At 36.3% G+C, this 13,551-nt stretch overlaps 1 protein-coding gene across 4 annotated transcripts in view; it reads right to left on the bottom strand.

Moving 5' to 3' along the window:
* The window catches only part of KIZ (kizuna centrosomal protein), a 109,789-nt gene that overhangs the window by 72,552 nt on the left and 23,686 nt on the right, over positions 1-13,551 (bottom strand). For 3 of the 4 annotated variants that reach the window (XM_069495542.1, XM_069495546.1, XM_069495544.1), the window contains 2 exons: positions 1,608-2,247; positions 943-1,258 (listed from right to left, as the gene is read on the bottom strand). In XM_069495542.1, the coding sequence (XP_069351643.1) occupies positions 943-1,258; positions 1,608-2,247 (956 nt within the window). The remainder of the gene's footprint in view (positions 1-942; positions 1,259-1,607; positions 2,248-13,551) is intronic. The other variant, XM_069495545.1, reaches the window with a different exon arrangement.

The following is a 13,551-nucleotide window of genomic DNA, read 5'->3' as shown; positions in this document are numbered from 1 at the left end:
ACTTCCTACAAAGTTTTCTTCCACCTAGTATCTCCAATCAATAGTAAAAAAGTATATAAGAGCTTTTATGAGTTAGGTAAGTGCTCAAAATGTAGAACCCTAATATTCCTATTTAACATTAGAGATTCCAACATTCTCCTATTTACATTCAGTAAAGGAAATCTGGTTTAGATATAAAATTAGAAGGACTTGTTAACTCATTTAATCAGATGGTAAAAATGACACTATGGGAAGGAATATAAGGATTAAGCAAATTAATTAGATACAAACTTCTTAGTCTTGAAAGCTGAATTACTAGTAAGTTTAACAATTTGTCACCTTCTATGGTACCAAAACTTCAAAATGGATTTATTTTCTAAAAGGTTGGAGTGCAGGGGCTGGGGGAAATGACTTATAAATTAACCAGGGATTGTCTGGATATAATCATAAACTGCCAATCACCATGATTCAATGATATTCAGACTTTTCTGAGACCAGGGTCTCATTCTGTCGACCAGGCTAGAGTACAGTGGCATCATCATAGCTTATTGCAACCTCAAATTCCTGGGCTCAAGCAATTCTCCTGCCCCAGCCTCCAGAGTAGCTGAGACTACAGGCATGCACCACCACACCTGGCTAATTTTTCTACTTTTTGTAGAGGTAGGTGTCTCGCTCTTGCTCAGGCTGGTTTCCAACTCCTGGCCTCAAGCGATCCTCCCACTTCAGCCTCCCAAAGTGCTAGATTACAGGTCTGAGCCACCACGCCTGGCCAATATTCAGACTTTTAAGGCTATTCTGTTAAAGACAGACAGAAAGAAAATTAGGTCTTATCTAAAAGACTACTTACGAGACTTAAGGAACTTACACAAACATAGTTGAGTTTTCAATAACACATTTCCAGTGAAGTAGTCTCTTAAAATGTCTACAATTAAAAAAACAGTAAAAAAAAATTGAATGGCTTACTCTCTTGTTGGTGAATTAGTGGAGGATTCCTTTTTTGAATCAGCAGAGCTTAGGGTTTTCAAAATACAATTATTTTTTCCAGTGGATAAGGCATCTCTTTCTTGCTCAGTGTGGATTAATTTTAAGGCTTCTATTCCATCTTCTCCCTCTATCTTGTCACCTGGATTTGGCTGTGGTTCTGGACTCTTTAAAATCAGATCATCTTCACTTATAGAAACTGTGAGGTCATTGCTGCTGCACGAACTTTCCTCCTCCTCCTCTTCCTGCATTTCTCTGAAGGGTTTTTGTGACTTTGGGTCCTCATGAGCAAGATGATCTGTAAGAGAGGATATGAATAGATTACCAATTGCTAACTTTAGAAAGAAGCGAGGTAACACAGAGCAGAATTACTCATCGGTTAAAAATGTGTAGAAACAATTACAGTATTTAAAAACTTGAAAATATTTTAAAATATAGTAGGTTTTAAAATCAGCAAATTCACTTGCAAAATTATTTCTACATACATATTTCAGAACTCATTAGAAGGGAATTTGTTGGCAAAGTCACTATATTGTTTTTGACAGAGATAAAATTAGAGCGTATATAGTCCTTCTATAAGACCACTACCACCCAGAAAAACTAAATATCAACAAAAACCAGCACACAAACTCAGCCTCTCATCCCACCTGAGACACCTGCCCCAGCAGAATACTTCTCTTGAGACCACTTACTTTCAGATGCACAGTATTCTGAAACTGATATCGCAGAGACTGGCAGGCTGGCTCTTTCTTCCTCGACTTCAATATGTTTCCGTGTCAGTATTTCTCCCTCTGATCCCTCTGATCTGTGGGAACTGTCACACTTTAAATCAGTGGTTCTGTTCTCAGGACTTAATCTTTCCCATAACGGGGAATGGAGTTCAGCAGACTTTTTCCCTTCAGATAAATTACTCTTGCCGTGACGTGTGTTGCTGTCTATCTCCAAGCAATGAGTTTGTTCCTCCTCAGACAATACACCGGCTGTGACTGGCGTTTTCTCACCAATCTGAAGAGATGTCTTTCCATTTATTTTGTCAGACTTATTTAAGCACTGTGTGTCACTACTAGTTTGTACTACACAGCTGTCTGTCACATTACTGCTCTGGGCTGTCTGTTGGTGTGAATGTGGGTCAGGAATTGAAAAGTTCTTTGTGGGTTGGGGAGATTTCTGCTCTGCACTGAAATCTCCAATGCCTGAGACAGCTGACATTTGGCGGCCCATAAAGATTGTTGCTGGTTGATACAATCCTCTTGACATGGATGTTCCTGAGTCCGCCTGCACTACAACCTGCAACACCAAAAGAGATGTGAGTTACACATCTTATGTATGAACAATTAGTATTTTTCATAAATAAAAGGAGGTAGAGGAAGCATGACTACTGAAGTCAGCACTTACGATGTTTTATAAAACTCAAGGCTTCCTACATAATGAGTGAACAAAAAACAGTACAGTTAAAACTATTTAATTTTATAACAATGATATTTTATAAAACAAATATAGTGAAGCAATTAAAGAATTTACATTTTTGAAAAAAGAACTGCATGTTTCACATAACATCATCAGGAAAGTAAAATGATAACCCAAAGAATGGGAGAAAATATTTGTAAATGATATACCTGATAAAGGTCTAGTATCCAGAATATATATAGAAGTCATACAACTAAGCAATAAAAAGACAACCCAATTAAAAATAGGAAAAGGATTTGATATACAAATGGCCAATAAACACATAAAATGATGCTTAACATCATTACTCATTAGGGAAATGTAATTGAAAAGCACAAAATACCACTTTATCTACTATGATGGCTGTCTTAGTCCATTCAGACTGCTATAACAAAATACCATACACTGGGTGGCTTATAAATAACAGAAATTTGTTCCTCACAGTTCTGGAGGCTAGGAAGTCCAAGATCAAGGCACTAGCAGATTTGCGGTCTGGTGAAGGCCTGCTTTCTCATGGGTGGTACCCTTTTGATGTGTCCTCACATGGTGGAAGGGTCAAACAAACTCCCTCAAGCCTCTTGTACAAGGGCACTAATCCCATTCATGAAGGCTTCACCCCATGATCTAATCAACTCCCAAAGGCCCCACCTCTTAATTCCATCATCTTAGTGGTTAGAGATTCAATATATGAATTTTGGGGGGACACAAATATTCAGACCATAGCAATGGCTATAAAAAGACAGGTGTTTTAATTTAGGATCTTTAAGATAGAAAGCAACCCTCTAATAATTAGGCAAGAAACAGATGGAAATAAAGATTTTTAGGACTTACAGGTCCTGGGGGCTACATGGCATGCCTGGAGGCCACACACGTGGAACAGAGGTCAGGGAGTGCAGGCAGGAAGAGAGAAAATGACCTGTACCTTCACATGGTAGAAAGGGGCGGGGGGAGGAAAGGAAAGGAAAGGAAAAAGGAAAGGAAAAGAAAGGAGGAAGGAAGAAAGAAAAACTGACCCGTGGTCCAACACCTTTATTGGGTCCAAGGTGTTATTCAAACAGGTTTCCATAGGAAGCCCAAGAAGTTTGAATTAGTGGGTCTAAAGCAAGCAGGCACAAGTTTTAGAAGGTCACCCAGTGACCGAGAGGTGGTCATTGTAGCACATCTGCATAGGCTATGCAGGGTGTGAGGGTCAGCAGGGCCAGTCAAGCAGGCTGCATCTAGCTGTCTCACAGGGAAGTGGTCACCAGGGACCAGGTATGTAGGACAGATACTTGTATCAGCCACATTGAGGAAGTAGAGGTGGGGAGGGGGAGTGGAACTGTAAACTGTGCCAAGGGTGACTTAGCCCTGCTTCTGGTATGAGCAAGTCCAATTTATATTTAAAATGGATGCTGCTGCAATATAAAATAGCAAGAATTCACTACAAAGGGCAATAACAAGTGTTGTCAAGGATGCGGAGAAATTAGGAACATCATATATTGCTGCTGGGAATGTAAAATGGTACAGTCACTTTAAAAAACAGTTTGACAGTTCCTGAAAAAGTTAAATACAGAGTTACCATATGACTCAGCAATCCCATACCTAGGCATATACTCAAGAGAAGTGTAAATATTATATCCACACAAAGTCTTGTACAAGAATGTTCACAGCAATGCCAAAAAGTGGAAACAACTCAAATATCTATCATCCAGTGACTAAACAAAATTTTGTCACATTTTGTCACACAATGGAATATTATTCAGTCATGAAAAGGAATAAAGTACTAATACCTATTACAGTATGGATGAATTTTGAAAACATTATGCTAAATGAAAGAATGCAGTCACAAAAGACCACATATTTTAGGATTCCATTCGTAGGAAATGTCTAGAATAGGCGATTTTTTAGAGACGGAAAGTATATAAGTGTTTGCCTAAGGCTAGGGGCTGGATGGCAGGGTGGGAAACTGAGGGGTGGAAGGAGTTGGTGGAGACAGGAAATGATTGCTAAAGGGTGTAGGGTTTCTTTTTAAGCAATGAAAATATTCTCAAATTGACTGTGATGATGGCTGCACAACTCTGTGAATATAATGAAAACCATAAAGTTGTCACATATAAAAAAGAAAAAGAACAAATGAACAAAAAAATCTTTATAAAATAAATTAAGTTACACGGCTAATTTAAGATTAGGAAAAATACATCTGTGCCCACAGAGGGGGAAGAGAAGGGGTAAGAAGATCCAGTAGGATAAAAAGAATAGTAGAGAAAGGAAATTTTCTCTCTCTGATCCTTTAGTCCTCCACCTATTCTCCCCAGAGATAGTAACTCTGACAAGTTTCTTGCAGAAAAGATCTGCATAGACTAGTAAGTATTTGTGTGTATACAGGGTGGCAGACTGTGCTTTCTAAGTTTAACAGAACATTATCCTATTCTATAGATATACCATAATTTCTTTAACCAGTCTGTTATCGAGGGACATTGGTTTGTTTTCCACCATCTACCACTCCAAACCACATCGCAGTAATTTTTTTTTTTTTTTTTTGAGACAGAGTCTTGCTCTGTTGCCCGGGCTAGAGTGTCATGGCATCAGCGTCGCTCACAGCAACCTCAAACTCCTGAGCTCAAGCAATCCTCCTGCCTCAGCCTCCCAAGTAGCTGGGACTATAGTACAGGAGTGTGCCACCACACCCAGTTAATTTTTTTCTATTTTTAGTTGCCTGGCCAATTTCTTTCTATTTTTAGTAGAGATGGGGTCTCACTCTTGCTGAGGCTGGTCTCGAACTCCTGACCTCAAGCAACCCTCCTACCTCGGCCTCCCAGAGTGCTAGGATTACAGGCATGAGCCACCACACCCGGCCCGCAGTGATGATTGTTGATTGTCTATCTCTCTGAACACAGGTGAGTATATTAGTAGGAAATCTTACTGGAACTGAAATTGCTGAGTCAAGCCTGCCTTACAGGATATTGCCATTTTGCCATCCAAAGAGGCCATTATGTCATTTTTGAGAATTTCCCATTATACCATATGGTTTAAGTAGCATTATAAATATGTGTTCGTAAATAGTATTAGTGACACAATAGGTCTTCTTTCCTTTTGTAATCAAAAAGCTGATTTAATAACAAAGACAAATTTTAAAACAGGCAAAAACCATCTATTACCACTACCCTAATCTAGCAACTACTATCATTTTTTCTGCTCAAAAAAAAAAAAAAAAAAAAAAAGCTGTTTAAATAGATGGTTCCAAGGGATGAGTTACTGTGGACTGTGTGGAACTGTGGCTGCTGAGTGCTGAGGCCTCAGAGTGCATGTACAATGGCGGTCATTTGGTGAAGGCCTGAGGCAAATCAGTGATCAGACTTGTAAGTATGGGACGCCTTTGATTTTTCACTTTCGAGATCATTTGAGAAAGTGTTAATGAACCAATACCAGAGCAATTGCTGACCCAGCACAGGGAGGACACAGCAGTCCTAAGCACTTCCCTCTTTTTTGATCTGCTAAAGACCAAGACACAAAGCAAATAAGAAGGCACACCTCAGAGATAAGAAAGTCACCTAGGGAGGACCAAAGGAAGTGCCCAGGAGTTACTCCTTTCAACCGGTAATTCTCAAACATCTCTGACCCCTATGAGAGACAAAACTGAGCAAAGAATCCAGAGAGCAAAGAGCTGGAGAGAAACAACAATTAAAATGGTAAACTGCACAATCAAGAAAAGTGGCACAGAACCATGATTTAACTTAAGAGTAAATGCTTCCAGAACCATAGACAGGGAAGACAATGACCAATTCAAGAAATGACACTATTAACAGAGGTTTACTTCCTTAAAAGAGAATTTACAACTCTCTGTGAGAGTTGTAGTTATCAGGTTTGCTCTGTAATTTTGTCAAGCATTGTCAGGCTTCTTGGAATAATACCTCTGGGTCCTCAACAAACTCAAGCAATACATAATTTAACGAGAACATTACATTATAGTGGCCTGCAATAAATCAGGAGTAATGAAAACGTGGCCCTTAGTTATATGCAAAAATGAAAGCCTATGGACTGGTGCATTATTCACTCATTAGGACCAAAAGTGGCAACTTGCATTTGAGGATTTGCTGAAACCCAACAGGAAGTTTTTCCTGCTACATATATTTCTAGTTGCTGCTGGTTTTATTTTTAGGGAGTGGTGACTTTTTATTTTGATATAATTTTAAACTTACAGAAAAGTTACAATAATCACACAAAACACTCCTCTAATACTCTTTAAATGGATTTACCAATTGTTTACATTTTGCCCCATTTGTTTTATCATTCTCCTTCTACATATATGTTTGTATAGATATCTGTGTATGTATATTTATATATATACATACTATTTTTTTCTGAATCATGTGAGAGTAAATCGAGATACCCTGCCTCTCTACCAGTAAACACTTACGTGTATATTTCCAAAGCTCAGGGACATTCTCTTTCATGAACATAGTTCATGATCAAAATTAGGAAACTTAACATTGATATAATCTTATTGTTTATTCCACAGTCCATATTCAAATTTTGTCACTTGACCCAATAATGTCCTTTAGAGCTAGCTACCCTTGTTTTAGCTTCAGGATCCAATCTAGAGTCACGTTTCTTGAGTCTCTATTCATCTGGAGCAGATCCTCAGACTCTGTCTTTCCTGACCATGACATTTTTTAAGAATATAGCCTGGATACTTTGCAGACTGTCTCTCAAAGTATGTTTGACTAATGTTTCCTTATGATTACATTTAGGTTATACATTTTTTGGCAGGAAGCCACAGAAGAATGTTTCTAGTTTTTAAGTAACAAGAATAATACTTTGATAAAGTAAGTTTATTCAGGAGGGGATTAGCTCCCAATCTTCCCACTATCAAACAGAATACAAAAAATATACTCATGTGCACATAGTGACAGGGATATACTCTGCGAAATGCGTCATCAGGCAGTTGTGTCATTATGTGAATGCCAAAGTGCACTTACACAAACCTAGATGGTATAGCCTTCTACGCACCTAGGTTATATGATACAGTCCAAGGGTGGGGAACCTGTGGCCTTCTAAGTCCTTAAGTGTGGCCTTTTGACTGAATCCAAATTTTACAGAACAAATCCTTTTATTTTTATTAATACATTTTTCTTCATCTTTTAAATTTTTATTTTATTTTCAAAATGAACATATTTAAAATACCAAAGAATAAAGTAAGTTTCAATGAAATAATCCTCCCAGATTGACTGGCACAATTAGAACATTAGTAAGGCATAAGAGCTAAACTGACAGCTGCTACGCTAATGATTTAGTTCTAACTTCCCCGCCTGACTTGGCGCCACTACCACACGAGGCTGGTTGGTGACAGTTTATGGGGGTTGAGTATGCCAGTCTGTCATCAGCTTTTGACAACGGTGCACTGTGTTTCTGTTTGAAGTGGAATTTGTGAATAGTTTTAGACAGTATTTTTAAATTCTGTCTGCTTAATAGCCCATCATGTCAAACAAGACCAAGAGAATGCTGAGGAAGAAAACAGATTTTTTAATGAGGATTGGGAATTGCAATATTATCTTGTTTCTGCTAAAGATAAGATGATTTGCTTGCTTTGTGATGCTGAAATATCAACATTACAGAAATTCAATGTTCATCAGCATTCTAACCCTCATAAGGATCACAAATATTTTAAATTAGAGGGAGAGGCGTGAAAGACTGTACTACAGAAGGAGAACGATAACTGACTAGCAGCATGAATTAGGCTTCAACTTAACAGAACAACTTCATAAAATAGTTCAAAAGGAAAATGTATATTATTCAATCACTTTGGATGAATCAACCGATACTACTGACTCTGCACAGGTTTTATACCTCATTCAGGTCATAACAGAAGATTTTCTTTGCTATAGAGTTACTTGCTTTGCGCACTCTTGTGAACAGAACGTGAGGAACAAGATATCTTCAACAATTTTCAAGATAAATGTAGTGAAATTGGACTGAATTGATAAATTTAGTAAGTGTATGTACAGATGGTGTACCTTCCATGTCAGGAAAACATGAAGGGTATACTGCACAGATAAAAAAATGTATTAACAGATCTAGATGCTCTCGTTTCTTTTCATTACATCTTGCATCAGCAAAATCTCTGTGCTAAAGCTATTAATACTATTTTAAGTGACATTTTGCAACAAATTATAAGAATTGTTAACTATATTCATGCAAATGCAACAAGACATTGTCAGTTTTGTAACATGCTAAAGTTGAAGGATGAGGTATTCAGTGTGGATTTGCCATAACAATCTAAACTGCACTGGCTATCACAGGGACAGGTGTTAACCAAAATTTTATTAATGTCTCTGCAAGAACAGATAGTTAAATTTTATGAAGAACAGAATCAGCAATGTGAATTATTGAAAGAAGATTTCTACAGGAATGCAGCATTTTTGTGTGATAGCATGTCAAATCAAAATGACTTGGATATTTCTTTGCAAGGTAAAACTAAGTCTGTATATGATATGTGGCAAAAAAAATCCAAGCATTTTGAAAAAAGCTACCTTTTTTCAAAACACTTCTTCAAAAGGAAATTTTGGATGAACATTTTCCCCAGTTAGCAAAGGTCATTGATGAGCAGGATGATATATGCGAATGATTTGAAGAATATGCAGCTATTATAGACCTATTAATTAGAGTATACAATGAAAGGTTCACTGACTTTGAGAATCATGACATCATACTCAAATTAGCATTTCAACCTCACCTATTTGATATCACCAAAGTATCTAAAGAACTACAGATGGAATTGACTGAGCTCTCAGTAGATGACATTTTAAAGTCATTGTTTGATGCTAAGAAAGATCCAATTGAAATATGGAAAATACAGTAGAATAACCACACCTTTGGCAACATGTCCCCAAAATGCTTTTTTGCTTGTCAACCACATATTGCTGCAAATCTACATTCTCCTACCTAACCCAAATCACAATGCCATAAGGTCACAAATGACTGATACCTATCTAGAGGATCAACTGACACTGTGGACCTCCATGCTGCAACCAAATATTCAAATGCTTTCTAACAAAAAGCAGACAGAACAAAGTCATTAAAAGTTTAGTCAACTTTAAAATTAACAAATAGTTTTCATTTTTTGAAATTATTAAATATAGGATAGTTAGATTTTTACAAAATAGTGTACATTTTTAAGTATATGTAATTGAAGTTTCTTGAATGCAGCCTTATTTGATTACAGTTATATTAATGCGGTCTTGCAACATGAAATGTCCCCCACCCCTGGTATAGTCTATTGCCGTTAAGACTACAATCTTGTACAGCACATTACTGTACTGAATACTGTGAGCAACTGTAACACAATAGTAAGTAGCTCTGTATTTAAACGTAGAAAAGATACAGTAAAAATATGGTGTAAAACATAAAAGATGATACACTTGTATAGGTCACTTAACCATGAATGGAGGTTGCAGGACTAGAAGTTGCTCTGGGTGAGTGAGTGGTAAGTGAATATGAAGGCCCAGGACACTACTGTATGCTAATGCAGACTTTATAAACTTTATATACTTAGGCTACACTAAATTTATTTAAAAATTTTTTCTTTCTTCAATAATAAACAGCTTACCGTAATTTTTTTTCCTTCATGAACTTTTAAATTATTTTTAAACTTTTGACTCTTTTATAATAACACTTAGCTTAAAACACAAACACATCGTATAGCTTTACAAAAGTATTTTCTTTCTTTATATCCTTTTTTATAAGCTTTTTTCTATTTAAAATTAAAAATTTTTTTTTTTTTTTTTACCTTTTAAACTTTTTTGTTAACTAAGATGCAAACACACACATGAGCCTAGGCCTACCCAGGATCAGGATCATCAATGTCAATATCTTCTGCCTCCACATCTTGTCCCACTGGAAGGTCTTCAGAGGCAGTAACACACATGGAGCTGTCATCTCCTATGACAATAATACTTTCTTCTAGAATATGTCCTGAAGGACCTTCCTGAAGCTGTTTTACAGTTAACTTTTTTTTATATAAGTAGAAGGAGTACACTCTAAAATAACAATAAAACTATAGTATAGCAAATATATAAACCAGTAACATATTTCTTATCATTATCAAGTATTATGCACTATACATAATTGTATGTGCTATACTTGTATACAACTGGCAGTGCAGTAGCTTTGCTTATGCCAGCATCACCACAAACACAAATAATGTGTTATGCTATGATGTTACGGTATCACTAAGAGATAGGAATTTTTCATCTCCATTATAATCTTATGGGACCACTGTTGTATATGTGTTCTGCTGTTCACTGAAATGATGTTATGTGGCACATGACTATAACTAAATATTCTCTCAAAAGCTTGGCTTCTTAAAAAAACAAAAAAACAAAACTGACAACTATGTAATATTAATTTATACTTATTACAATAAATATATATGTATTTTCTTTTTTTTCCAGACAGTCTCTGTTGCCTGGGCTATACTGCAGTGGCATCATCATAGCTCACTGCAACCTCAAACTCCTGGGCTCAGGCAATCCCTCTGCCTCAGTCTCCCGGGTAGTTGGGACTACAGGTGCACATCACCACACCCAGCTAATTTTTCTAGTTTTTATAGAGACAAGGTCTCATTTTTGCTCAGGCTGATCTCAAACTCCTGGCCTCAAGCAATCCTCCCACCTCAGCCTTCCAAAGTGCTAGGATTACAGACATGAGCCACTGCGCCCAGCCCCATTACACTCAATTTTTCAAAATTAAAATTACAATACTCAATCTTGTGTTGGGTCCTGGAACGGAAAAAGGATATTAATGGAAAAACTGGTAAAATGAATAAAATCTTGAGTTCAGTTAATAGTAACGTATCTGTGTTGGTTTCTCAGATTTGACAAGTGTAGCGTGGTAACATGATATGTTAACAATGGTGGAAACTGGGTGAGGGATGCAAGGGAATTCTTTTTACTATCTCTGCAACTTTTCTCCAAATCTAAAATTATTCTAAAATAAAAGTTTATTAAAAAAATGAAAACCCCCCAGTACTGAGGAAAGTTAGGTGAAATAGAAGCTCTCACTTACATTGTTGGTAGCAGAATAAATGGGCAGAATCCTTTTGGAAAAGAATATGGCACAAAAAATCCTAAACATGTTTGTTGCCTTTTATTCAGTAATTCTACATGGAAATCCATCTTAAGGAAATAACAGGAAAAAAAAGCTATGTGGACAAACAAGTTCATTTGTAGCATTACTTAAATCATGAAAAGTTGGAAGCAACCTGTATGACTATACAATAGGGCAAGATTATGAAGTCATAAAAATGAGGCAAATGAAGACTATCTCATAATAAGGAAAATGCTTAGATATGGTAAATTAAAAAATTATATACCCAGCATTACCTATATAATGATAAATTTAAACACAGGAAAAAGAAATTCACTTAAAGATTTGTATAGGATTATGTCAGGAATATAAACATCATTATTTCCATCTTTTCTTTTTTCCAATTTGACAAATTCAATCTGATTTAAGCTTTTAAAAACAGTTTTATTGAGATATTATCCACATACCATAAAATTCATCCTTTTAAAGTATACAACTCAGTTGTTTTTAGTATATTCATCACTCCAGAAAGAAACTCCATAGCTTTTACCAATAACTCCCTATCCTCCCTGACCACTAATATACATTCTAAAAATTTGCCTACTCTGGACATTTTATATAAATGGAATCATTTAATATGTTGTCTTTTTTAACCAATTTCTTTCATTTAGCATAATGTTTTCCAGGTTTATCCATGTTGTAGTATGTATTAGTATTTCATTCCTTTTCATGGCTGAATAACACTCTGTTCTATGGATATGCCATATTTTGTTTATCCATTCATCAGATGAACATGTGAGTTGTGTCCACTTTTTGGCTATTATGAATAATGCTGCTATGAACATTTGTGTACAAGATTTTGTATGGACATATATCTTCATTTCTCTTGGGATATATACCTATGAATGAAATTGTTGGGTCAAATGATAATTATATGTTTAACTTTTTCAGGAACTGCCAAACTGTTTTCCAAAGCAGTTGTATCATTTTGCATTCCCACAGACAATTATTTAAACTTTTATGACAAACAGTGTATGAGAAACTTGCAAAAATCAACTGCTGCTCGCTATAAGGCAATGCTACATTTCAATTAGCTCAATGTTTGCACAGTAAAATACTGGCTCCAGGAAAATACAAGTTGAGCTTCTGTAGGTTGGCAGCTTTCCCATTTGCTGAGAGATCGGGCCCTAAGACAGGTGTCTCTTTTCTTTTTAAAAAGAGTCTGTCATTTTGTTGGCTTAGCAACAGGAAATAGGGTGTACTTTAATCTTAAATTCTGAACATTATTATGTGTCTTCTCAAAGCAGTTTCTGAGCTAGGGAAGCTGAAAACAGAATGCCATGTTTCACATTATTGTTGACACACGAATATTACAAATTCAAAAGTTTTTGAGAGACAGGTGTTACTGCCAAAAGAAGAAGCATGTATCAGTATTTAAGGATCTGATACAATGACCAACTTTTCCACACCTTCCTATTACTTTCTGCAGTTGAGTGCTAGAGATAAATCTATAATCCAAGATTTTAGTTCAGTTCTTACTTTTTCTGCCATAGTTATCCATCTGCAGTCTTAAAAAAATGTTGGAAGTTGGGGAAAGTAATAGCAAAGCAAATGAACACGATTGAAAATATTTACTGTGAGCAGAAGGTAACTTTTTAAATCAGGAATTCAACCTTACTGGGGGAAAGAGGAGGACCAGACAAGGAGATAGCAGCAAGTTTAGAATCATTGTAATGATGTCTTAATCATCTCGAACTATAGTATTCATAGCAAGTAGATCTTGACTAATATTGGACTTTGAAAAAAATATATTTATGTTATACTTCATGTTTGGCAAAATACTAAGGAAATCTTTGTTTTTTTCTTAATATTTTTTTCACAGACAAGAGGATGAGAAGTGAGAGCATGTTGTATGCAACCCTCTGCAACTTGCTTTTCTTGATTAACGATATACCCTGGAAAGCCCCAGATCATGAGGAATACACTCAATTCTACACGATATATGCCAGATTATGAGGCTGCTCCCTCTTCCCTAGTTCAACCATCCCTCTACACTGGTCATTCTGATTGCTTCCATGTTTT

The sequence above is a fragment of the Eulemur rufifrons genome, chromosome 20 (assembly GCF_041146395.1).
Source record: "Eulemur rufifrons isolate Redbay chromosome 20, OSU_ERuf_1, whole genome shotgun sequence".
NCBI classification, from domain to species: Eukaryota; Metazoa; Chordata; class Mammalia; order Primates; family Lemuridae; genus Eulemur; species Eulemur rufifrons.
Note: the sequence above shows the minus strand (reverse complement) of the source record. Positions and strands in the feature narration are given on the sequence as shown.